Below are 25,662 nucleotides of genomic sequence, written 5' to 3'. Positions count from 1 at the left end.
CAATGGTTGTTGTGGGTTTTCCGGGCTGTATTGCCGTGGTCTTGGCATTGTAGTTCCTGACGTTTCGCCAGCAGCTGTGACTGGCATCTTCAGAGGTGTAGCACCAAAAGACAGAGATCTCTCAGTGTCACAGATCTCTGTCTTTTGGTGCTACACCTCTGAAGATGCCAGCCACAGCTGCTGACGAAACGTCAGGAACTACAATGCCAAGACCACGGCAATACAGCCTGGAAAACCCACAACAACCATCGTTCTCCGGCCGTGAAAGCCTTCGACAATACATCGACTTCTTGACAGTTAGAGCGGTCCCTCAGCGGAACAGGCTTCCTCGGGAGGTGGTGGGCTCTCCTTCTTTGGAGGTTTTTAAGCAGAGGCTAGAGGCCACCTGACAGCAATGCTGATTCTGTGAACTTAGGCAGATCGTGAGAGGGAGGGCAGGAAGGGTTACATCAGTGCTTAGTTCTTGTGGCCCCTTCTTATATGCCCAGGGTAAGGCCAATCACCACTTTGGGGTCAGGAAGCAATTTCCCCTAGGACAGTTGGGCCAGGGATCCTGACGGTGTTTTGCCATCTTTGGGGCATGGAGCAGGGGTCACTGGGGGTATGGGGGGTAGTTGTGAATTCCCTGCATTGTGCAAGGGGTTGGACTAGATGGCCCTGGAGTTCCCTTTCAACCCTATGATTCTATGAGTTAATGGTGGCGCAATGGACAGAAGACCTCTGCCCTCAAGAGCTTACTAGGTATCCAATACTTGCCAGCACAGAGACCGGGGGGGGGGGTTAGGGGTGGCGGGGGCGGGATATACAGGAGCAGAGGATGCATGTATTCCCGTTAAACTTGCTTAGTTTAGTGCCTGGTTCATTCATGCAATAGACAGAGTAATTGATCGATGTTTCAAATCAACAAATAACTCTTGAATTATTCAGCATAAAAGAAAAATTTGGCTGAGCCAATACAACAAATGGTATTGAGAGAAGTGAGTGAGTTTAACGGGCAACATTTTTTTCTTTCGTCTTCAGAGACCCTTTGTTATCCCATATTTTAAAAGTGCAATTACAAAAACAAAAAAAATTAGATCATTCCGGTTTTGGTAAAAAAAACAAATCTGGGCCAAGGAGCCAGGGACAGAAAAAGCGACTTTCAAATTACAGTCACCCAGTTGTTACTCCTCGCTGGGTATCAAAGACTGGCTTTGTACAAAACACAAGTAATCAGAAAGCACGTTTCTGATCTTGCTGATGTATGCAAAAATGACAATTAACGTTCTCCTTTATGATCCAAAGCTAGAAGCGTGATTCTTTTCTCTTTCTCTTTTTTTTCAGAGTTATATTTCAAGGACAATTATATTTAGGCTTAAGGCAAGAGAGAGAGAGAGAGAGAGAGAGAGAGAGACTATAAAAATGACATTTTGACATTTAAAAATATCCAGGAAAATAACTGGAGAAGGCAATGATCCAATTAATGGATCACATTTATTAAATTAGAGGTTGAATGCAACTTTATCTCAAAAGGGTGAAATCCTGTGTCGGGAGGCATGCTGACCTAAGAACAGCCCAACTGGATGAGATCAGAATTCCAGCTAACTCAGCATCCTTTTTCCCTGCAGCGGCCAGTCAAATGCCTCAAAGAAGCCAAAGACAGACATATAAAGAATAGTTTTCTACCACTGTTGCTTACCTGGCCACTAGTCTTCAGAGGTCTACTGCCCCAACTATGAAGTTCCACTTAACTATCTCAGTTAATAACTGCAGCTAGAGCTATTGTCAGTGCTTGGCAGGTAGAATCCTTCAGTTCTCCACAGCAAACATGCAGGTATATTGGTTGAAGTAACTTTATTAGAGATCCAGCAAGTTCAAGGTGCTCAGACAACTGAATTGGCAGAAGTGACGTGGATGGGGTCGGTAGTGTTAGTTATAGGGAAGGTTCCCGCCATCAGGATAAGGACCGTTATAGTTTTGGGTGCGAAGGAGCAGGCTGGGGCGGGGGGGGGGGGGTGAAAGGGAGAAGCTAGGTTTAGGCTAGACAGAACAAAGAATGAAATCATCTCAGTTCCCAAGAAAGATACATTTTGAGCTGGCCGCAACCAGCTGTTGCTGGAGGCAGCTCTTGCTGGACACTTGCTGGAGGCAGTGGGGAAAGAGAAAGTAAATACTTGCAAGATAACCTACTGCCTTAACATCAATAAGAAACTTCTCATGCCCTCAGAGGACTAGCACATAACACAGAATACATTCATGGCAGATATGCAGACAGGCATACATGACAGCGATCACCTTCCGTACATGCATCAGACCTCCTTTTTAAATCCATATCAACCAGCGGCCATCACCACTTCCTGTGGCAGGGAGTTCCATCAGTTAGCTAGGCATTATTTAGAGGAGTACTTTTGTCTGCCCTGAACCTTCTGATCATCATTTTAATTAGGTGATAGACACTCCTTCTAGTAATATTGAAGAAAAATACTTGTTTTCTCCACCTGAGACATAGTTTTACAAACCTCTCTCATATAGCTTTCTCCTTTAGTCAAATTATTTCGAAGTCATATGAGAGCAGGTGAGCAAGATGGAGTTCAAAGGGTCTCAAGAGGGTTTCCATATCTGGGGGTGTGGGCTGAAGGACTTTTCCTGGTACCCAATATATTACGATGAGCATTTATGGGGTGAAGTGAGTAAATAATGGGGTCCATGCTGATGTGACTACAATTAAGGCGTGCTTTGGAGGGTCCGGTAACACCCCTATGGCACAAAGAGAAAGAATATCCAGATCTGACTGGGGCTGAGATTTTTCAACCAAACCCTGGCCTGAGGAACAAAAGGGAAACCTGGACAAAGGAAACCTTGTCTGAGGACAAGTCCAGAAAGAGAATCTATAGTTTGAAAACAGTCTCTCAGGAATGAAAAGTCAGAGCAGAACTTTATTGCAGTGTTCACTGCATGTATTATAGGAGTCCTTATTGCATTGTTTTTAGAACTCTGTAATCTGCCTTGAGTTTCAGCAACAAAGGCCAATGATATATGAAGTAAATAAATAAGACAAGCGGTACAGTTGGAAAGTTTTGAGGCAGAAACCAAAGCCACGTTCTCTCTGAGACAGTCGACCTATGCCTGGAATATACCACGTCAGGCTGGGGCTCACACATTTCAAATGCTCCTCTATACAAAACAAAAAATCCCTGCACTTAGAAACGTAACGTACTGGAAGCAAGACATTTTCCTGGCATGCTAGTTTTCTGCGTGTGGGGGTGGGGAATGGTTGTCTAGACGAATACTGGACTGTGTGATAGCCCCCACCCACACTCCAAGTGATGTGACTTCGCATTTTCATAGTTCTCACAATTTGGTGGGTAAAGTTCATAAAGAAAGGGTGGGGACCAATCACAGTGGGATGGAGCACAACCAGGCAAATCTTGTAGGCAAAGAAACTGTTTAGGCAATGGTGTGTGAGAGCATACCATCCAATCTTGGGTTGTATCAAAGGGGCCATAGCATCGAAATCGCAGGAGGTCATAGCCCCTCTCTATACTGCCTTGGTCAGGCCACACCTGGAGTACTGTGTGCAGTTCTGGAGGCCTCACTTCAAAAAGGTTGTGGACAAAATCAAGAGGGTGCAGAAGAGAGCGACGAGAATGATCAGGGGTCTGGAGACTGAGCCCTACGAGGAAAGGCTGAGGGCCTTGGGAATGTTTAGTTTGGAGAAGAGGAGGTTGAGGGGGGACATGATTGCTCTCTTTAAATATTTGAAAGGCTGTCATTTGGAGGAGGGCAGGGAGCTGTTCCAGTTGGCAGCAGAGGGTAGGACCCGAAGCAATGGGCTTAAATTACATGCAGAAAGGTATCAGCTGGATATTAGGAAGAACTTTTTCAGGGTCAGAGTAGTTCCAAGGTGGAATCAGCTGCCTAGGGAGGTGGTGAGCTCCCCTTCATTGACAGTTTTCAAAAAGAGGCCGGATGAATATTTGTCAGAGATGCTTTAGGCTGATCCTGCACTGGGCAGGGGGTTGGACTAGATGGTCTGTATGGCCCCTTCCAACTCTATGATTCTATGATTCATACTTGTAGAGGAATGATGGAAAGAGAAGGCTAGCGAGGAGGTGGCAAAGGAGAAAGGGAGACCGAGAGGAACATCAGAGATGGCCAGGAACTCCAGCACTGAGAAGCAGGTGATTGGACAGAGCCAGTCTCACCTCAGCTCCTTTTCCCAATCATTCAGACAGAATGATTCAATGCCCAGCAGGTCAACCTCAATGGGGCAGCTAAAATAATAGAACTGGGGGGTAGCCAATGGTCACTGGACAACAGTTTCACTATACAGTCATCTAGGACAGGGAATCTGCCCTGCCCACATCTCGCTGTAACCATTTCAGCTGTCAGAGTAAGCCAAGAGTCTCTCCAGACGAGAAAGGTGGTTATTCCAAGTTGCCAGGCAGAAGGACAATCTTTGCCCTCCAAAGTCTGTACTAGTTTTGAAAAGGGGGATTTTATGTAATGAAATTTTCCCCCGTGTGTGTATACATAAACAAACACACATGTACTTATCTGGATGCCAAATAAACAAATGGATTTTATTTGCATCCCCTTGTGCTAACTAAAAATGTTACAATGTCATGCTTTTCCTTTTCTCCTAGAATATAGCAAATCAAAATGTGTATCATTAGCACCACCTAGTGGGTAGAGGAGGGTACTTCCTCCATGACGACTTTGGAAAAGCGGGTTGACATTTCAGACCAATTTATTAAGAGGGTTTCAGCATCCCTGGGTGTTTATACTATGGCACTGAAAAGATTTCTGCAAAATGTATAATTCAACATACATTCTCATACATTGTTCAGAATGAACATCTGTACCAAAAAAAGGGCGTGAAATCTTTGGTCTCCGGTCCTGGTAAAACGGCATCCATGCTTTGCCTTTTGCTGAGTTGAGGAGGTATGAGGGAGATGGAAGGAGAGGACACAGCAAGGGAAAATGGCCCTGTTAAAGTTGCGGGAACCTACTCTACTCTTCCAGTAGCTTTGATGGGTGAAGTATCATTTTTAACAAACACTAACGTTAACAGCAGCCCATACAAGGGCATTCTCTGTGGTGGCCCCTTTCCTGTGGAATGGCCTGCCTGAGGAGGTCAGGAGCGCCCCCTCTCTCCTGGTTTTCTGCAAACAGTGCAAAACCGAATTATTCAAAAAGGCTTTTTACTTAGATAGGAGGGCTGTATTGCACGGAGAGGGTCTCAGATGCTTCGCTAATGAGTTAGGGACCACAGACTTCACCACTATGTTGCCTTATGTACTATCTGTTGCTTTGAATATGTACTACCTGTGCTTCATGTTGTCTAATGTCCGTCCCAGAACTGCTTATGTTCTGTTTCAGCATTTCTTCAACTCTGTATTGGATTCTTACTAACGCTGTGTCTTTGTAAAATTGTGTTTATTTACCCTATGGCACTGTTTATAGAAATGTCCTTGATATTGACTGTACTAATCTCACACTGTGTAATCCGCCTTGAGTCTCAATGAGAAAGGCAGACTAGAAATGACACGAATGAATGAATGAATGGATGGATGGATGAATAGCTCACCTAAAAGCCATATCCTAGAAGATTAAAAACCTACGTTGGATGCAGTTGTAAGGACCAGGCCTTGTACCACTCAATACAGAATGCTAAGTTTGAAACTTTGCTTCAGGCCTCACGTCCCGCCGATTTTTTACTAGACCTGTTTGCCAGGCAAGTCCCAGGCTCTGTTACCTAGCTGCACCTGGGCTGCTTTCTCCCCCGTGAGAGAGTGACCCTGGAGAAGGCCAGAGCCTGGTGCTGATCTCCGCTCTCGCCGGACTCCCTAAACTTTCACAATGCTGTAATAGCCACTTTAGTAACCGCGCCCTGATTGGTTCTTTGAGTGGGCCAATGCCCCTCCGGGTTTCAAGAAGCCTCTTTGTCTTGAGGCATTTTATCCGTCTTAGTCTTGCTACCTCGTAGCCGTTACCAACTACCTGTAATGCAAGAGAGACAGCTCTTCAGCTCCATGCTGCCATGATGTCTAGAGACAGCCGGCATGGATGGACTTTGGTTATTTGTTTTCTGCCTTGCCTAAATGCTTAAGAGCGATTTCTGCCTCGCACACACTCCTATGTTCTTTCTTTAATAAACTCCAATGATATCTTTTACCAGCCTGTGTCATGAGTTGCTTGACAAGGAGGTACACATACAAGAACCCAGGAAGCCGGGGTGCTTCAAAACAAACGACCAGCGCTCTTAGAAGCTCCTGGGGGACCTGAGTGGCTAGGAAAGCCATCAGGGACGGGGGATGAGAGTCTCTGGGTCAACACAGCAATGAATCAGCATTTCTACTTCCAAAATTATACCCACCTTCCCTGCACAGGATACGGAAGAGAGACATGGATTCGTTCCGTTCAGTTGGGACATGAAAATTAAAGGGAATAATGACAAGACAGCCAATACCTTCATTCTTCCGTTTTATTCATCCTCCCTCCTCCTCTCTCCTTCATGCCATCTGGACAGCTGCCGTGGCACCTCAAGACTGGTACCAGAGGCAAGCAACCCACCAAAAGGACAGGAACGTGGAAGGGGAATCCGCCCTTTTACACTTTTCTAGGGCCTTGGAAAGCATTTCTGATGTGTCTGAGGTAACCAGTAAGCACTCTTGGACGAAGGACGGCAGAGCCCTGAGGCAACTTTGTAGAAGCAGATTCTGGATTTGTAGATAAAGTTCTCTTCAGTGGGCGTGTGCCAGAGGGAGAGCCGTGCTTCTCGCATAACCAAAGTCTTCAAGGAAGTCCACTGCATCTAGCATGGTTGTTACACTGCTCAACTTCAAGGAATTATCCAGCTTCCCAAAGACTAGAACCCTTTCTTGCCTAGTATGTATCTTGATGGAGATTCCCTGCTGGGGGAAGCATCTTCAAGGACATGTTACTGTTTTTCTCCAGTCAGAAGAAATGAAAGCTTCAAGTAGCTTTAATTCTTTGACTGCATAGGGAGTGCAACAGAATCCCTGCAAAGAAATTTTTTCGTAATTTGTTAGAAGGGTTTAAACTGTTTGATTGCACAAAAAGCAACAGGAAGACGTGGGGCGGATCTAGAGGGGAAGTCCTTACCAGCCGCAACAGACACATTTAGCGATTCGATCCCAGGGGGCAGTGCTCTCCCCGGGAAGATGCTTAGCATTCTTCGGCACAAGCTCCTCGTCTCCGGGGAAAGTCCATATCCTTCATTCCCTGCCAAAAAAACAGTCCCACAAAATGATTTTTAACAATGGAATTTGAGACAGTCCAATGAAATCAACTGACAATAGTTTTAGGACGGAATGGTTCCATCCCACCATGGAATTCATTGACGGATTTTGTTGTCGCAACATGCAGTGATGATGACCAATGGACAGCTTTAAAAGGTAATAGACACGTGCATGGAGGAGAAGAGGCTTACTGACAGCTGTGAGTACGGCAGGACTCTAATCTGGAGAGCCAGGTTTGATTCCCCACTCCTCCACTTGAAGCCAGCTGGGTGACCTTGGGTCAGTCACAGCTCTCTCAGAGCTCTCTCAGTCCCACAGGGTGATTGTTGTGGGGATAATAACAACAATACTTTGTAAACCGCTCTGAGCGGGCATTAAGTTGTCCTGAAGGGAGGTATATAAGTTGAATGTTGTTGTTATCATTGATTTCCGGGAATTAGGATTTATCCCAGTGGTTTTCAAACAATTCTTAGGGTCAAACGACACAATGGAGTTCCGATCACGGAACTCCTTTTTCCCAAACTGCTTTTAGTCCTGATTTTAATCCGTTTCCCTTCACACTTTGTGCTTCCCAACAATTGGAAGAAGCGGGCAGGTCTAGTTTTTGGGAATCCTGGATTTCTAAAAGTCAGGAGGGAGAGAGACCTCTTTTGGCTGCACTGGCATCCTAAGGCTGTTCATGTGGAGAGAAGCGTTCAAAAACGCAGGCCTGATCAAGAGTTCTGTGGGTCTGAGGAGACGGGTGGCTATGACTGTATCAGCTTGCTCTCCTCCGTTGTGATACTTGGCTCTTTCATTGAATGGGTTAGAGATTGTGCAGTGGGCCACATGGGTAGTCTACCCGGTACATCTTTGTTGTCGAGTTGAATGCCTAGGAGAAGACAACTCTCTCCTTATCCTCCCTTGTTTCCAATTTGTTCCGTCACACGAGCATAAGATAGATGTAGATATGACCAGGACTTTTTTTCTGGGAAAATAGGTGGTGGAACTCAGTGGGTTGCCCTTGGAGAAAATGGTCACATGGCTGGTGGCTCCGCCCCCTGATCTCCAGACAGAGGGGAGTTTAGATTGCCCGGCGTGGAGGGCAATCTCAACTCCCCTCTATCTGGAGATCAAGGGGCGGAGCCACCAGCCATATGACCATTTTCAAGAGGTTCCGGAACTCCGTTCCACCGCGTTCCTGCTGAAAAAAAGCCCTGGACATGACTCATCCAAACAGATAAAAATCTTCCCTCCACCTCCAAAGGATTTATTGTCAGCTGTTCTCTTCTTCGTTGGCAACAGTACGAAGCGCATTGGCTGCTAATGACCTGGGATAGATTTCAGCTCTGTTTTGCTGGTGTATCAGAGCCTGTTGCGTGGTTTAATTGCTAATCAATGGAAGCCACTAGTTAAATATTGGGTTTCCATGTTTCCCTGATAGTAACATGGACATTAGACCATGCAGACTGTGGGTGTCAGTCTGACATTATCCTTTTTTGGTGTGCTGAAGACCGGGGAGAGTATTTCTAGAGGTGATACTGGATCTTCGGTTTATTCTTTTAAGACAAGAGGTGATTTCCACAGAAGGGCCTCCAACCTATTCAACAGAACATTCAGCTATTCTGTGTTCTTTGAACTGCTCTTTCTCAGCTGACCGAAGTTTGGGAAACCTATTGTGTGGAATGATGATTGAGCTGAGAGAGCTGTGACTGACCCATGGTCACCTAGCTGGATTCAAGCAGAGGAGTGGGGGAACCAAACCTGGTTCTCCAGATTAGAGTCCTGCCACTCCTAACTAGAGATGGGCACGAACCGAAATACGAACCAAAATTAAGCATGAACCAGGCTGGTTTGTGGTTCGCAAACCAGCGGTTCATCAGATCCCATTTCTGATGAACCACCATGAACTTTAGGCTGGTTCGTTTGGTTCGTTTTTTGGTTCGTCACTGCAAACAGCCTGGTGCCAATCAATCAGTTTCCTAGGCAACAGAGGATGGACTTCCTGTAGACCTTCTGCTGACCCGGAAGTGAACTTCTGCTGGCCTGGAAGTGATGATTTTCTGACCTGGATGTGACATTTTCACGAACCAAACAAACCGGTTCATGAACCAGGGGCAGGTTCGTGAAAGTTCGTGGTTAGTGAAATTTGACGAACCACATGGTTTGGTTTTTTCCCGGTTCGTGCCCATCTCTACCCTTAACCACTATACCAAACTGGCTCTCAAGAAAATGTTTCCTCCAGAGCAAGCCTGAACTGTGTGTGAGATGCTGGCCTCCCATTCCCAATCCCACCTTCAGGAATATGTTTCTATTCAGATTCCACCATTAATTCCCATGGGGAACACATTTCCCAAATTCTTCTGTACCACACGCAGTTCAATTTTCTTTTCTGCCTAGAGGGAGCGCTCAGTGGAGATGGAAGACCATTGTTAATGGTAAGATTGGTAAAGGTATGCAAACAGTTTGCCCATCAGCCTCAGGTGTCCCTTAACAAAAAAAAATTATTTGGACTTTCTCGCAGAGAGGTCTCTCATTGTTCAATGTAATGATGCCAACAGTTGTCGTCTTCCTCCCAGTCCAGGTTCATGCTGTCATCATAGCTCCTGAGATGGATTTCTCTGGGGTCCATTCATCTCCCCCACTTGCCCCACATTTGCCAGTATTCTTATTATCTTTGCAATACAAAGGCAGCCAGTTCTAGGGAAATGCTGCCTTTTGAGTTCAATAAACATGTAATTGAAGATGAGTGTTACAACCAACAGGAAACGGGGCCGCTGGGCAATACTGTGTTGCCAACAGGGGGGAACAGCCCAAATCACTCCCTGTGTCTCCGGATCCCGATGCAAACAGCACCTGTCGTATCACTCAGGGCCAAGCTACAAGTGACGAATGACACTTGAACGGCAAGTGGATTGAGTGGAGGGCAAGTGAACAGAGAGAAATACACTTGCCGTTCAAGTGTCGTTCGTCACTTGTAGCTTGGCCCTCAGGAATGGCTCCAATGCGTGGAACAAAGATTGCAGTAGTCTATCATTGAGAATAACTGATTGGCAGTGCCTCCCCAAGGTCTCTGGAGGAGAAATGTCTCTCCCACCACCGGCTACCTGCCATCTTTTAATAATCAAAGAATCCCAGAATCATAGGGCTGGAAGGGACCTCTAGGATCATCTAGTCCAACCCCTTGCACAATGCAGGGAATTCACACCTACCTCCCCTTCCCCCACACACCCCCAGTGACCCCTGCTCCATGTCAAGAAGATGGCAAAACACCATCAGGATCCCCAGCCAAACTGGCCTGGGGTAAATTGCTACCTGACCGCAAGGTGGCGGTCAGACTTACCCTGGGCATGTAAGAAGGGGCCACAAGAACTAAGCACTGATGTAACCCTTCCTGCCCTCCCGCTTATGATCTGCCTAGAATCAGCATTGCTGTCAGGTGGCCTCTAGCCTCTGCTTAGAAACCCCCAAAGAAGGAGAGCCCAGCACCCCCCAAGGAAGCCTGTTCCACTGAGGGACCACTGCAACTGTTGGGAAGTTCTTCCTAATGTTTAGCCGAAAACTCTTTTGATTTAATTTCAACCCGTTGTTTCTGTTCCGACCTTCTGGGGCAGCGGAAAACGACTCCGCGCCATCCTCTATCTGACAGCCCTTCAAGAGTACCTGACTTCTCAAGGCAGGAGGTAGGGAGGTGGAGCCTGGAACCTGCTGCATACAGAGCAGAGACTCTGCCCCTGAGCGATGGCCTCTCCCTGCTTGTGCGCTTCCCGGGGGATGTCTGGTTGGCCCCTGTGGGCAACATCGTACTCAGCTAGATGGACCTTTTATTACTAACAGTATGCAGCTTATCTAGCTTGTTGGAGGCTCAAGATGGTCTCTGCATGTGTGCGTGTATTGTTTGTTCTTCCTTATCCCAAATTATTTTTATGTACTTTCAGTTTTATGTACCATCTCAGTTCAACTTCTTCTCTGAGCAAGAAGTGACATGGGGCTAATATGGCTCCCTCCTGTCAGGCGCCCCAAGCCTCAATCTGAGACTTGTGCTCTGGCTTCAGCTGGGCAGAACTGCCCATGTGCTTCCAACTCACAGAACAGCCCATAATAACCCTCTTGCTTTGAGAAGTCAGGTACAATGGAAGGCCCATCGGTGCCACGGTAGAGAGAAAGCCTGTCAGACTGTCCGGCTTCCTTTAGTCTAGAAAAAATTGCCCTGAACATAACATAAGAAGAGTCCTGGTGGATCAGGCTGGTGGTCCAACTAGCGCGGCATCCCATTTCACACTGTGATTTACTACTTGTTCTGGAGGGCCAATGATCAGGGCAGAAAGGCCTGCTAGCACTGGTATTCAGAGGTTTCCTGCCTCTGTACATCTTCTCCTTTATTCACCATGGCTGATAGCCATTGATAGACTGCTCTTCCATGCATCTGTCTTATCCCCTTTTAGAGCCACTAGTGTTCAAGGCCATCATTACATCCACTGGAATCGAATTCCACAATTTAATTACTTGCTGCGTAAAGAACAAGGACACCAGGATGTTCTCTGTGCCTCCAGACCATGGGACTATCTCTAAAAAATTAACTGACTCAAGCACCTGACCCCCTCACCCTGCTAACACCCTCACCAAACCCCTTGTTACCTTACTTGCGGTAGCTTCAGCCATTACAGTGCCAAAGAAGGCATATTACGAAGGTGAAAATCAGAGAGATGGAAAAGTTCTCTCCGATACCAACGAGATAATGGACAACGCCCCCATAGCATGGAGAAAAGGGATCCAGCAGGAAAGACGTAACAGGCAGCGATGGTACCCAAACTTCTGCCTGCAGTGTTCCATTTACCCTACCCAGAACTCACTCCAACGAGGAGACAGGATATGAAACTTTCCTTTAGAACTCGATTGGTCCATTACTGCAGTCGGAGGTATTGATAACCCACCTAAGCCACCCAGTTGTATGCATATAGCAATATCGTTCTGCTCCCCTATCATGTACATTCATCTTGTAGCAGTGGAAAAAAGCGATAGTCCAGTAGCACCAGTAAGACTAGCAAAATTAGTGGTAGGGTATGAGCTTTCGTGAGCCACAGCTCACTTCTTCAGATCCATCTTGTAAGCATCCAACTTGTGCTTTCACAGCCATGTGCGCCTCCACCCCGGGCCCTTCCCTGGTGGAGAAGGGAGAACTTCTGAAAGATTCCATTTGCTTTGACTGCTGATGTATTTCATACGCACTGTCTATAAAACTAGCTGACTCTGAGTGAATTCATTACCAGTCTCCTTCACTTCTTTCTTCGGTCATACCCTCCTTGCAAATCCCCATTTCCAAATGGAAAACTTCAGCTTTATCCTATTGCACTTCTCAGCCTTCAATAGCAAACTGCAATTTTATGCTTATTAATAAAACAACAAAGTACTAAACAAAAGCAAACTGCACTGTGGGCACTGACCTTCCACCACAATTATACACCATGGTTTTAGATCCAGAGGAGTTAGCCGTGTTAGTCTGTAGTAGCAAAATCAAAAAGAGTCCAGTAGCACCTTTAAGACTAACCAACTTTACTGTAGCATAAGCTTTTGAGAACCACAGCTCTCTTAGTCAGATGCAACTTTATTGTAGCACAAGCTTTCGAGAACCACAGCTCTCTTTGTCAGATGCAACCTGGACTCTTTTTGATTTTACACCATGGTTTAAATACCAAGATATTACGTACCTAGTAACAAGACGGTGGGCTTCATCCAGTGGAAATCTAAGCAGCTCTCAACGGGGATGTCATTCTGGGTTTCGCAGTGGCCAACTGTCCCAACGATATCCCAACCTTGTTCAGATTTTGCCTGCAAGAAGTAAAGAAGTCAGGAAGAGAAGTGGAAGAAGTGGAGAGGCACAAATCTACCCCCTTCCAGCATGCTTGGATCCAGCTTAGCTGAGAGCCTCCTCCACCTCCCAGTCCCAACTAAACCAACTGGAGCGTGCAAGGGATGGTTGGGTGCAGCCAAGTGCCCCTCCGCCAAGCCAGGATCCAGCTCCAACCGAAAATTATTTTCCCAAAGATGATTTACAATGCATTTTAATATCACTTGTATGCAGGGGTCATTTCGTAGAAAAAGAGCTGGAGGAACTCATTAGCATAACTCATTAGCATATCTCATTAGCATATGCCACGCCTCTTACCATCACCAGAAGTGTATCATTAGTATAACTGATTTGCATATGCCTCACCCCGACATCCCCTATTCTGCCTGTTTTGGACCCAATCCTGGCTATTCAGGGCCGAAATTGGGCCCAAAATGGCAAAAAGGGGCTGAAAATGGCCAAAAGGGGCCCAAAATGGTCAGGATCGGGCCACTGATGAGCGGGAGAGCGATCCACCACCCGCCAGAGGCCCGATCTGGGCCGTTTCAGCCCCAATCCAGGCTGAAACGGGCCCAAAATGGCCGAGAGTCAGGTGGGCGGGGCCACCTGACATGTGACCTTTTGGGGGAACTGCCGGAACTGCGTTCCTGTGTGTTCCCCCTTGAAATGAGCCCTGCTTGTATGTCTTAATTCTTCTAAGCCACTTTGAGAATGAATTTGTGGTCGAAAAGCAGGATAAAAAAATTAATAAACAAACGAACACACTATTTTGTCATCACAAAGTTCTCCAAGAGGTTTTTGGTAATCCATAAACAAACTATCATTAAAAAAAAATCCAGGAGGTATTTTGGCCAATTGATCATTGTGAATGAGTGACGGGGGACTCATCACAAAAGAATGTTTCTGAGCCTAGACAGGTGAGGATTTCTTACCAGGTCAGAGGCATATGTATGGTCTACGTCCACCTCTACTATGGTGGCATAGGTCAGAGGAAGTGTGGTGTTGTGGATTGCACACTGGACTTGAACTAGAGGAGTCAGCCAAGTTAGTCTGTAGTCGCCAAATAGTAGAGTCCAGTAGCACCTTTAAGACTAACCAACTTTATTGTAGCATAAGCTTTTGAGAACCACAGCTCTCTTCATCAGATGCAACTTTATTGTAGCATATGCTTTCGAGAACCACAGCTCTCTTCGTCAGATGCATCTGACGTCAGATGCTTATGCTACAATAAAGTTGGTTAGTCTTAAAGGTGCTACTGGACTGAATGAGGTTAGTACAATAAAGTTAGTCTTAAAGGTGCTACTGGACTTGAACTGGCAGCCATGGGTTCAAATCCCTATTCATTACTGAAGCTTCCGGGATGACCCTGGGCCTTCTGCCATCTCTTAGCCTAGTCCTTGATAAATTTTCTTTGGCTCTAGAAGCCAGCACAAAACATTAGAAGTCAGACTCATATTTCAGCCTTCAGGGTTACGGTACGATCGAATTTTCTAATTATTGCTACCAGACAAAATACCTGGCACCACAATGAAGTTTCTAGGCACCATGGCTACCTGGTGCCTGGGATTTCTCAAGTCCTGTCTTGGCCTTAAAATGTCTTGCAGAACTGTTATAGATGGAAAAGTGGGAAACTGGATAGGAAAGACTGGAGAAAGGGAAACTAATGAATTACATTTGTTACCATTTTTAAGTATATCCCTCAAAAATGGAGCCCTGCATGTTGTCATTTCACAGATAAGTAAGGCAAGCAAAAAGCCATGCAGGGTATTTATTTTAAATATTTCTATTGCTTATGCAAAACTCCCGCCATAACAAAAAAACAACCTACTGACATTAAAGGGGGGCAAGCGGTTCAAAAAGAAGCAGGAACCAGCAACCATTATCTAATTAAACACCAATTAAAATTAATTAAAATCTCAGGAGCACAGAGGTAATAGCCACCCAGCACTCAGGAACACAGAATAATATCCACCCAGCAACTGAGCGCCAACCAAGAAGGCACTGGCTGTGTTCCATTCTGGAGAGTAATCCACAATTGGGGTGCCACCACAGAAGAGGCCCTCGTTTCACTGACTACCCATTTACCGCACCTCAAAAAGCAGGGGCAGTCAAACAACAGCCCACCAGTGGGTCTTAATTGACAGTTAAGTTTGTAAGAAAGCTGGCAGTCCTTCAGATATAATCATTGAACGGGTTAGATGGATTTCAATTAGATCCAGCAAAATTTGGCACAAGTTCACCTTTTCATTGCATTCCTTGACATAGAAAGAAGAGCACCCAATTAACTACAAAATTCATTTTAGTAAAAGCGGAGGGTGGGGGAGCGCTTCCCTCTGGCCTCATTTTTTGAAAAATCGGCAGTTTCCAGGCAATAAGAGTATCGAAATTTATGCATGCCCAGCAACGAAGGTTAGGCTGGCCAATGAGGACCCAATTAAAGAGATCACCGTGACGCCCTGCATGTTCATAAATTGCACTTTATACTAAAGAAACTAATTCCCCCAGATGTTTCAATTAAGCATCAACACTTTTTTACAGGCTTTTTATATCAGTTGGAAAGGGTTGCTGGCAAGGATCGGTGCTCGGACGAGACTCTGAAACAAGCCAAAGGGAAGGAGAAGAAGGTAAGACAGGCACTTGCCAGTGTATATGCTGCATAAGCACCGTCTATGAGTGCTGAGAGACCTCCCACCATTTCTCTTGTCTTGGGTCTCCCCTACGGAGTGCAGGAATCCAAATTCATTTGACATGACCCCATCCGACAAGCTCCGTCCTGTCTCTCGATCTCCATTCACCCAGAACTTCCTTACTCTTGAAACCCTCCCCCCCCCCGCACCGCCGCTCGCAATTTTTAAACCTTGTGCAATGCTGCCATCATGAGACCAAGCACAGCACAACACATCTCTTGGGGAAAAGAAGAAATATCTAAACTTGTTCGTCAAAGAAAAGGAAGTGAGCAGAATGCTGCTAAATGGGTTCAAGACGTTTTGCAGTTATCACTAGACAGTCTTTTGTGGAGGGTATCTTTTAAATTGTCATTTAGTTTCAGGATCATAGTAACACACCTTGAAAATGGTCACAGAGAAAGGCACGTTAAAAATGTTCCTGTGAAATAAATCTTTCTGAACTTTATGAATATATTATTGGGGTCCAAATAGACCCCGATGACTTAAAAGTATGGGATATAATCAGGGCTTTTTTTCTAGGAAAAGAGTGTGCAGAAAGCATGCGTGCGCTCCTGGAAATGCATGATGACGTCACTCCCGGAAGTGACGCCGCTTCCCAGAACCCAGCACAATGCATTACGACAAGATAATTGTTAGTAAGCTTGGGGAACTACACTATTATGAGAAACGGGTTTTTTTTTCCTTTCTGTATCCTCTACAAAAAGTGCAATCTTCCATTCCCTTTCCCAAACATTTCATTTCTTTAGAATAATATTTTAAAATATGCAAGAAAGAGGGGACCTCTAAAAATCCAAAACCCATCTCACAAATCTAAATTCTAACAGATTCCCTCTGCCAGCGTAGAAAAAAAAATGGCTAAGTTGTTGGTGACATTGTGAAATGCTCATAAATATTCCAATGTCCCAGACAAACAATATTCATAAAAATACCCATATGTCCACTGCAATTTCAGTGATGTTAATCAGCTGAGGGTGGGGAGAACCATTTGAGTTACAGCTATTAAGACATAAGAACTCCTATATGCTGATGAATATATTGATGAAAGCCTTCTGTGACTTGGACACAGCTATCCATTCCTAGCATTAAACTGGAATAACCATAACTGATATTTTAACTAATACAAATAACCATAACTGATATATTTAACTAACACAGAACCAATCTGCATTCAAAAGCTGTGGGAACCATAACAATGTCAATTTCAGTCAACAAAAGAATGAAAGCAACACACACACAAACACATGCATAGTCCGAACCACCCCATGAAAAGAAAGCAGGATGAACTCAAAGCAGCACACATACACACACCGCCCCACCCACCCCCAAATGAAACTAAAACAGAATGAACTCAAAGCAGCACACACATACAGAAACTCCTAAATGAAATGAAAGCAGAATGAACTCAAAACAGCACACACACACACAGAGCCCTGCCCCACCCCCGAAAAGAAAGCAGAATGAACTCAAAGCAGCACACATACACACACAGCCCCACCCACCCACTCCCCCAATGAAAATAAAACAGAATGAACTCAAAGCAGCTTAACCCTCCTCTGCAAAGCCCGCACTGGGCCCCAGCTCACTTGCTCTCTCTCTCACTCACAGAGGAATGAAAACAAAGCAGAATGAACTCAAAGCAGCTAAACCTCCTCTGCAGAGCCAGCACCAGGCCTGAGCAGCATCTGCTTACGCTCTCACTCAAGAGAGCAGAATGAACTCCAAGCGGCTTAGCCTCCACTGCAGAGCCAGCAGGGCCAAAGGAGGAAGGAATCACGTGGGCAGATTCTAAAGCTGCTGGAACGCCGTTCCAGAGCATTCCCCCTCAAAAAAAGCCCTGGATATAATGAGATCTACATAGAATAAAATGACGTGGATTTAGTATGATTTAAATGTAGGCAGTGCCCAATAGATAAAACACAATCAAAACCAATACATGCTCAGAAACTGCAGTATTAAAATCAAACTAAAAAAAAGCTGTAAAAGAATCTCCAAAATAAGAAGCAACCAAAGCCGAACCAACCTGAAAAAGCAACAAACACTCAGAAGGAAAGACAGAGATCCACGGATAGTGGTGGGTTTGGTTTCTGTTGGTGTTTTTAAATTGTGTCATGTTACACGTGACAGACAATCCTGGAAATTTCATACAGTTAAGCACTACAGGATAGGGCAGATTTTTTTAAAAAAAACTCCTCCAACACTTAAATGCTGGGGGAAATAGGAAACTATATTCACTGTTGATGGGATTGTAAGCATTCACAAAATTTTTGGAAAACAACAATAAAGGCTATTACGGGTTAAAGGGAACCAATGACAACGGAAACCGTGCTATTGAATTATTGGAAGGAGCCATCAATCCCAAAGATTAGGAAAAATCTTATCTCAATACTGTTGTCTATAGCCAAGTCCGTTATTGCTTCTAACTGTATATCCAACAACCCACCATCAATCACAACATGGTACAGCCATCCATGGGAGTATTTTATAATGGAAAAGCTAGCAAACCATAAAACACACTTAGAAATGGCAAGATATAATGATAACTTTTTCTATCAATGGTTACCTGTACCTGAATTCCTTATTGATAATGAACCAATGAACCTATCAATTCCAAATGTGGTCTACTTATAAAGCACTAATATCTTATTGACGTTGCCAACTGGCATATATTAATAATTTTGTGAAATGTGATACCAAAATGTTTACTATGATTGTCTACCATGCAAGGACGAACAAAGCGGATGCAATCCCAGTCTTCCAGAACCTCAAACCACGGGCTCAGTCTGCTCACTCAAGTGAAGAACCGACTCTACGCGCTGTGCAAAATGGCCTACCGAGTAGCTGTTCAGCACCGTGTGCCGGGAACTGCCTACCCAATATCTTTTCTAAAAAAAAATTATTTATTTATTTTACCTGGAGAAAGCTCTGGAGATTGTCCGTGCCAAACACATCCAAGACTTCCATGGCCCCAGCGCTAGCTTTGCTGACGACAGGTGTCAGAGGGCAACTGCAAGCGGAAAAGTCCAGGGGGGGGGGAAGAAACATTATTTGAGATTTCAACATCAGCTGAGAACTCCCCATTAATAATTCCCTCCTCCAAGGGCAAAATTCCATTTTGTCACTTGCTCTCCTTCATGCCCCCCACTTACAAACACCCACTTTATCATAGTTTTAAAACAGAAGATGAAACCCAAACAAAACATGAAAACTGTGGTTGTTGTGGATTTTCCAGGCTGTATAGCCGTGGTCTTGGCATTGTAGTTCCTGACGTTTCGCCAGCAGCTGATTGAATTGAATTCCAATAAGGAATTCAGAAAGACTCTATACCCTACAATAGCCCTGCAGATAAGATTAGCATATCAAGCACCAATCCATATGCAAAAGAACCTCCTCAGGATACAGTGAAGCCTCCCTCCATTAGCATTCCACAGCCTGGGAAACTCTTACAGGATGACTCAGCCCAACCCCACCTTCCTGAGTAGATAAAAATTACCTGCCAACACCTTTTCCACACTGTGACACTGAGAGATCTGTCTTTTGGTGCTACACCTCTGAAGATGCCAGCCACAGCTGCTGGCGAAACGTCAGGAACTACAATGCCAAGACCACGGCAATACAGCCCGGAAAATCCACAACAACCATTGTTTTCCGGCCGTGAAAGCCTTTGACAATACATAAAACATGAAAACGTTTATTAAAAAAAAGAAGTATGCCAAAAAATAGGCATTAATAATATAGAGATATTAATAATGGCCTCAAGGTATAATTTTCTAAACAGATGGATCTTATCATGAACATTTGTATACAAAGGAAAATGGAAAGTATTATCTTCAGACTGAGAGCATTATTAAATGGTCAGTAATCGACCAACGCAAAGCAAAAGATTTATTCCTAAATGGAGCCTGTGATTTGTATTTAAATTCAACATACCATGGAACAATTTGGGAATTAAATGGTACATTTAAGATTGTTGTGAAATAAGGAGAAGCAGAAAGAGGCATGTTTAAAATTTATGTGGCTGCTTTGGGGGAGGGGGTTATATTATTAATACATTATCCCATTAATGTATCAATAATACATTATTAATACATTAATACAGGTTTCCAAACTGGGGAGGGGCTGTGGCTCTGCGGCGGAGCATCTGCTTTCCATCAGAAGGCTGCAGGTTCAATTCCCAGCATTTCCAGGTAAGTGATCAAAGCTGCAGGGCATGCCAAAGACCTCTGTTTGACTTCCGGAAGAGCGGCTGCCGCTCAGCATAGACAATACTGACCTTAACAGACTAACACTGCAATCCTAAGAAGTATCAAAAAGAGTACAGTAGCACCTTTAAGACTAACCAACTTTACTGTAGCATAAGCTTTCGAGAATCACAGTTCTCTTCATCAGATGTGTGGAGGGACCCTCCATGCATCTGAGGAAGAGAACTGTGATTCTCGAAAGCTTATGCTACAGTAAAGTTGGTTAGTCTTAAAGGTGCTACTGGACTCTTTTCGATTTTGCTACTACAGACTAACACGGCTAACTCCTCTGGATCCTAAGCAGAGTTACTCCAGTCTAAGGCCATTGATTCCACTGGAGTAACTCTGCTTAAGATTGCACTGAAAGCAGGGTGGATTTGATTTAAATCACTAGTCAGTAAGGCTTGATTTAAATCATAGTTTTCTACATAAAGACTAATTCTTGCTGGTATAACTCTAATATGCAAGTAGATGCCTGCCTTACCAGTAGGTAAAGGAACTTCATTAAAGTATTCCCAAACTGGGTCTCTTTTACGGCCTGCTGCCATTACAGGTTTTTTCCCCCAAGGAAAGAATGTGATAAACCTCGGGTCATACACACAAAAGATCCAAAGACTTGTGCAGTATTGTGCTCAAAAAGTTTCACTTTCATTTTGTACTGCTTGCCCCTCCCTCCTCACACTTAGTTTCTTCTTGTGCAGATCTATTCCACTCCAAACAATCAGAAAAATATTGTTTCTATTCACTGAACTTCTTGAAACTTAGCACTGGAGGGGTTGATTCTGTCTTCATAGGTTTGTAGAACAATAGGATTAAGGTCTTTTTCTCAACTCTGTTCACGTTATAACATTTTTGCTGTGAAGAAGAGGCATGTGAACTCTGCTGAGCTGACACAAATTCAGTTTTGAGAACTGCAAAACCAAGCATCTGTGATAATATCTTGTAGGCAGAGAAACTGCCCAATAATCTTACAAAAACCTCTGGAAGAGCATGACATTGTGAATGGATTAATGGAATTTATTTACCAAAAATATTAAACATATACAGCCTTATTCTACATAATTAAAAACTAATCTTTATTTCATGATGGAATAACCTTTGGATGGTAATATATTTTCCTCAAAAAGCATTTTATTTTAAAAAATCCGATTTAAATCAAAAAAATCCGATTTAAATAAAAAAAATCTGATTTTTTAAAAAAAAATTTAAAAAATTATTGATTTTTATCCACCCTGACTGAAAGATTGTAGTCCTGTGCAGATGACCTTTCTCCACGCTGCCTCACCATGCAGGGAGGCGCAAGAGTCCAGTAGCACCTATAATAACAAAATTTGTGGTTGGGTATGAGCTTCCGTGAGCCACAGCTCACTTCTTCTGATATCTTCTTCAGTATCTGAAGAAGTGAGCTGTGGCTCACGAAAGCTCACACCCTGCCACAAATTTTGTTAGTCTTATAGGTGCTACTGGACTCTTGCTCTTTCCTACTACTACAGACAGACTAATATGGCTACCCATCTTGATCTCATGCAGGGAGGGTTAAAGTTGGATTGTCTGTTTAGGCAAGCAGGCAAATTAAAACCATTGAGGACTAGTAACTTTTGTAGGTCTGTGTGGACGGCTGTACAATTGCCTGCACCGAACCTCCACGAGAGGATGGGATTTAAGTCCATGTTGGAGTTGGACTAAGAAGATCTGGGCTCCAAGCCCTGTTGGTCATGAAGTTCACAGCTTAAGTGCTGGCCGGTAATTCTCTCTCTCTAGCCTCTCCTAGCTTACAAGGTTGTTGTGAGGATAAAATGGGAACCTTCTCATCTGCCATGCTGAGCTGCTTGAAAGAAGGAAATAATAATTATGCATCTGAATAACTCACCTGTTCCTTTGACTCATCACGATCCCATCGACACCCAAAAAATGAGCAGACCGCAGAACTGCCCCCAGGTTCATGGGGTCTAATATTTCTTCCAAGGCCAGCCAGAGGAGCTGAGACCCCTCACTGGCAGCTCCCTCAAGCTCTTGCTGCCACAGAATGGGGTGAAGGGGAGTGGCCTCCAGGCAAACACCCTGGTGGACCCCTCCCTTACAAAGGCCATTCAGGACCTTTTGTGGAACCAGTTGCACAGGGATCCCACGGGCCTCAGCTTGCCGGGAGAATTCCTCCATCACAGGCCGGGAGCTGGTGCTGCCGGACTTGAGGAAGAGCCTGAAGAAGTCCCTCTTAGACCTTGCCAGTGCTAAGGAGCAGGGTGCAATCCCAAACAAGAACTCTGAGCCTTTCGTCCTTACAACAGACAAAGATTTTTGCTGTGATTGTCCCTTCTTTTTGGAGAAGTCGTCATTTCTCAGGTTCCAGAATTCCTCCCCACTGGCGGGTGCACTTTTGGCAGGCAGCTTCCGACGGTCAGCGTACCGAATCTGACGCATGCGGTCTCTGTTGGGTTTGCCAGCTAGCAATGGTTTTATGTTTGGCTGGTCAGCTTCCCCATTTTCGGCCCCATCCAGATGAGAGTCAGAGCGCAGGCGAGAAACTTCTTTGTGGCCAGCCCTGCTGGGGGACCCGTTTTCTGGCAGCGGCTGTTCCTCCCATACTGAGAAACCGCGGGCGGCCTGGGAAGAGGGGCTGCGACCAGTAGCAAGCCTCCGTCTCACAGCACTCCGGAAGCAAAATTTAAAGGGCTGGAAGGACTCCATTGAGGGTCTGGCGTCTCTTCGTCTCAGCCTTAAGAAACAAGAAGCAGCAAGCGGTAGATCAAGAGGAGCCATTACCGAGGGCCCAACTATAGAATGTTTTTTGATGAGGCCTACATGTTTGGCCCTTAGACTGACCAGAGTTTCCATTTGGGCAAAACAGCTCTCTCTCTCTCTCTCTCTCTCTCTCTCTCTGTTTGTGTGTGAAAGAGAGAGAGAATGCAAAAGCACACACACACACACACGCCATAAATGTAAATCAAGATGGGTAGCTGAAGAAGTGAGCTAACACGTTTTGTTAGTCTTATAGGTGCTGCTGGACTCTTGCTCTTTTCTAATGCCATAAATGTGTAAGAAGAAAGAAAAGCCACAAAAGATGTTTTTTTAAAAAACAGTTTGGTGTCATGGTCAAGAATGGCAGGGCTCTAATCTGGAGAACCGGGTTTGATTCCCCATTCTTCCGCTTGAAGCCAGCTGGGTGACCTGGGGTCAGTCACAGCTCTCTCAGAGCTCTCTCAGCCCCACCCACCTCACAGGGTGAGCGTTGTGGGGATAATAATAACATACTTTGTAAACCTCTCTGAGCGGATGTTACGTTGTCCTGAAAGGCGGTATATAAATCAAATGTTGTTAATGTTATTATGGTGCAGGACTCAGAACTGAGCATGCCAAGAACCTCAAATTTCAATTTTTTAAAAGACAGGTTTCTAGTTCTTATGATCATAAAAATATGTTTGAAAGAAAAGTGAAAGATCCATTTTCTGGGACTCTAAAGCACCATTGCCAGAGATTCTTTTCACAGTTTGTTAATTTTATATGATGCTTTTATTGCTTTTTAATCATGTTTTACTTATTGAGCCGCCTTGGGCAGGTCTCTTAAGAGGCAGCGCATAAAAATTTCTTCATACAGAAATACATGCACATTGATGCTGAGTAAACGAGAGCCAGGTGTGCACTCTTAGCCAAACCTACTTCACAGGGTTGTTTTGAGGACAAAATGGTGAAGGGAGAACCATGTATGCTATCCTGACAGAAGGGAAGGGGGAGAATAATAAAGTACTGGGGGCGGAAAGCGCCATCATGTAGCAGGCAATTTCTGGCAATCCTGTAGGATTTTCAAGGCAAAGTGCCATTTAGAAGTGGTTTGCCATTCACTACCTCCACATAGCAACTTCCGTCTTCCCGGTCTCTCATCCACGTAGTAACCAGAACCAACCCTGCTTAGCTTCTCAGAGCTGACAAGAGCAGGATAGCCTAAGCCATCCAGTTCAGGACAACAGATAGATAATGATAACAACACTGTATCAGCATGTATTGAATATATACTCCCACAGGGCTTTTTTTCTGGGAAAGGAGGTGGTGGAACTCAGTGGGTTGCCCTCGGAGAAAATGGTCACATGGCCAGTGGCCCCGCCCCCTGATCTCCAGACAGAGGGGAGTTGAGATTGCCCTCCGCCACTGAGTGGCGCGGAGGGCAATCTAAACTCCCCTCAGTCTGGAGATCAGGGGGCGGGGCCACCGGCCATGTGACCGTTTTCAAGAGGTTCCAGAACTCTGTTCCACTGCGTTCCAGCTGAAAAAAAGCCCTGCTCCTATTCTTATTTACCAGGGACAGTCCCAGCTTTCTGTTCACTCTCTGAAGTTGAACACGCCTCAGTTTTTTCCCTGTAGTGCCCACTGAAACGTAAGCCATGTGCTTCACCTTTCGGACCTCCTTCCTGAGGTTTGACGAGTTAAATCACAAAGGGAGGAGGCAGAGAGAGCGGCATCTTGACTCTGGACTGATGGACATCAAGTGCCTGGCCAGCTCACGACTTCCTCTCTGTTTCCTGGAACTGCACAGGGAAGTGCAACCAGAACCAAAATGTGAAATCAAAAACAGACCTTTAAAAAATGTGATGGGCACTATTAGCAACCAGGCCTCTGAAATGGCTGCAAGGAGTAAAGAAGGCAATACAGAGTAAGAAGATAACTTCCAGTTATGTTTGACAGCCCCAAAGAGAGAGGGGCAGCCCAGCCTATTTTCCCCCATTCAGGGTCAGGAGATGTGGTGGAAAGAGGCTTCACTTGTTCACACAGCTGCAAAAAGCACAGTGTCCCCAAGCATGCGTGGGAGCGGGGCTGATAACTCAAAGCAGATAATGAACTCTGCAGATAATTCCCCTACATAATTTTTTTAAAGGGACTGTGGGTCCATTAAAAACAACCCCCAAGTAGCACAAATACCTTTTAATTGGGCTCACATTGTCACAAAGCCTACCACACTTCCCCCCTCTGCATTACATAGGGGTCCCATCACTACTTTCTGACTTTTACATTTTCAAAGAGGGGTCTTTGCTTTGTTTTGCCATCTCAGTAACTTTTAATGGTGCCAGTCTCAGATCCTAATCTAGACCCAAATTTTATCGGCAAATCCTTCTAGTCTCCATTGCCCGAGGGCTACAGATCGGTGTCGGGGCTTTTCACCTGCCCTGAAGCATTTTCTCCCCCTCCTCCCGCTCTGTATTTAACATTAATGATGAAGAATTCTGTGCCACTCAAATCTTGCTCGTTGCTTTTGTGACATTTTGGTTGATCTAACCCCCCCCCCCCCCGCTTGCTGCTGTTTAGGGGATCTTTACAATAAGACGCCCATCAAGCCGAGGGATCTGCAGCCCCCATCCTCACACTCCAGAGGCTCCACGCTACATCCTCAAAATTATTGCAGAAGCAAAACCTACCTTGCCACCCACGTGCACCACTTTCTGCTTCCAGGGTCTCATCTGACAGGGAAGTTCCACCAGCCATAGAGACAGGCTGGGGAGGAGAGGCGACGTTATTCTACAGCGCCACCTGCTGTCCACAAAAAAATATCTTCATTCAATTTTCCTCCGGTGTTTTGCACATTTAGCCCAAGTTTGAGCTCGGAAGCTAAGCAGGGGCAGCCCTGGTCAGTATTTGGATGGGAGACCACTAATTAAGACCAGGGACGCTTTGCAGAG

The 25,662-nt window shown here is 45.0% G+C and overlaps 1 protein-coding gene across 1 annotated transcript; it reads right to left on the bottom strand.

Annotated features, from left to right (window-relative positions):
- Nucleotides 1–6,644: 6,644 nt before the first annotated feature.
- MRM1 (mitochondrial rRNA methyltransferase 1) lies at nucleotides 6,645–25,421 on the bottom strand. Its single transcript, XM_055001745.1, has 6 exons — nucleotides 25,402–25,421; nucleotides 21,867–22,712; nucleotides 18,669–18,762; nucleotides 12,932–13,052; nucleotides 7,108–7,227; nucleotides 6,645–7,004 (listed from the first exon to the last, which is right to left on the bottom strand). The coding sequence occupies exons 2-6, from the start codon at nucleotides 22,682–22,684 to the stop codon at nucleotides 6,958–6,960; spliced, it is 1,200 nt and encodes a 399-aa protein (XP_054857720.1). The 5' UTR covers nucleotides 22,685–22,712; nucleotides 25,402–25,421; the 3' UTR covers nucleotides 6,645–6,957.
- Nucleotides 25,422–25,662: the final 241 nt, after the last annotated feature.

This window comes from Eublepharis macularius, chromosome 17 (assembly GCF_028583425.1).
Source record: "Eublepharis macularius isolate TG4126 chromosome 17, MPM_Emac_v1.0, whole genome shotgun sequence".
In the NCBI taxonomy this organism is placed as follows: Eukaryota; Metazoa; Chordata; class Lepidosauria; order Squamata; family Eublepharidae; genus Eublepharis; species Eublepharis macularius.
The sequence above is the reverse complement of the archived record's forward strand: the minus strand, read 5'-3'. Positions and strand labels throughout refer to the sequence as shown.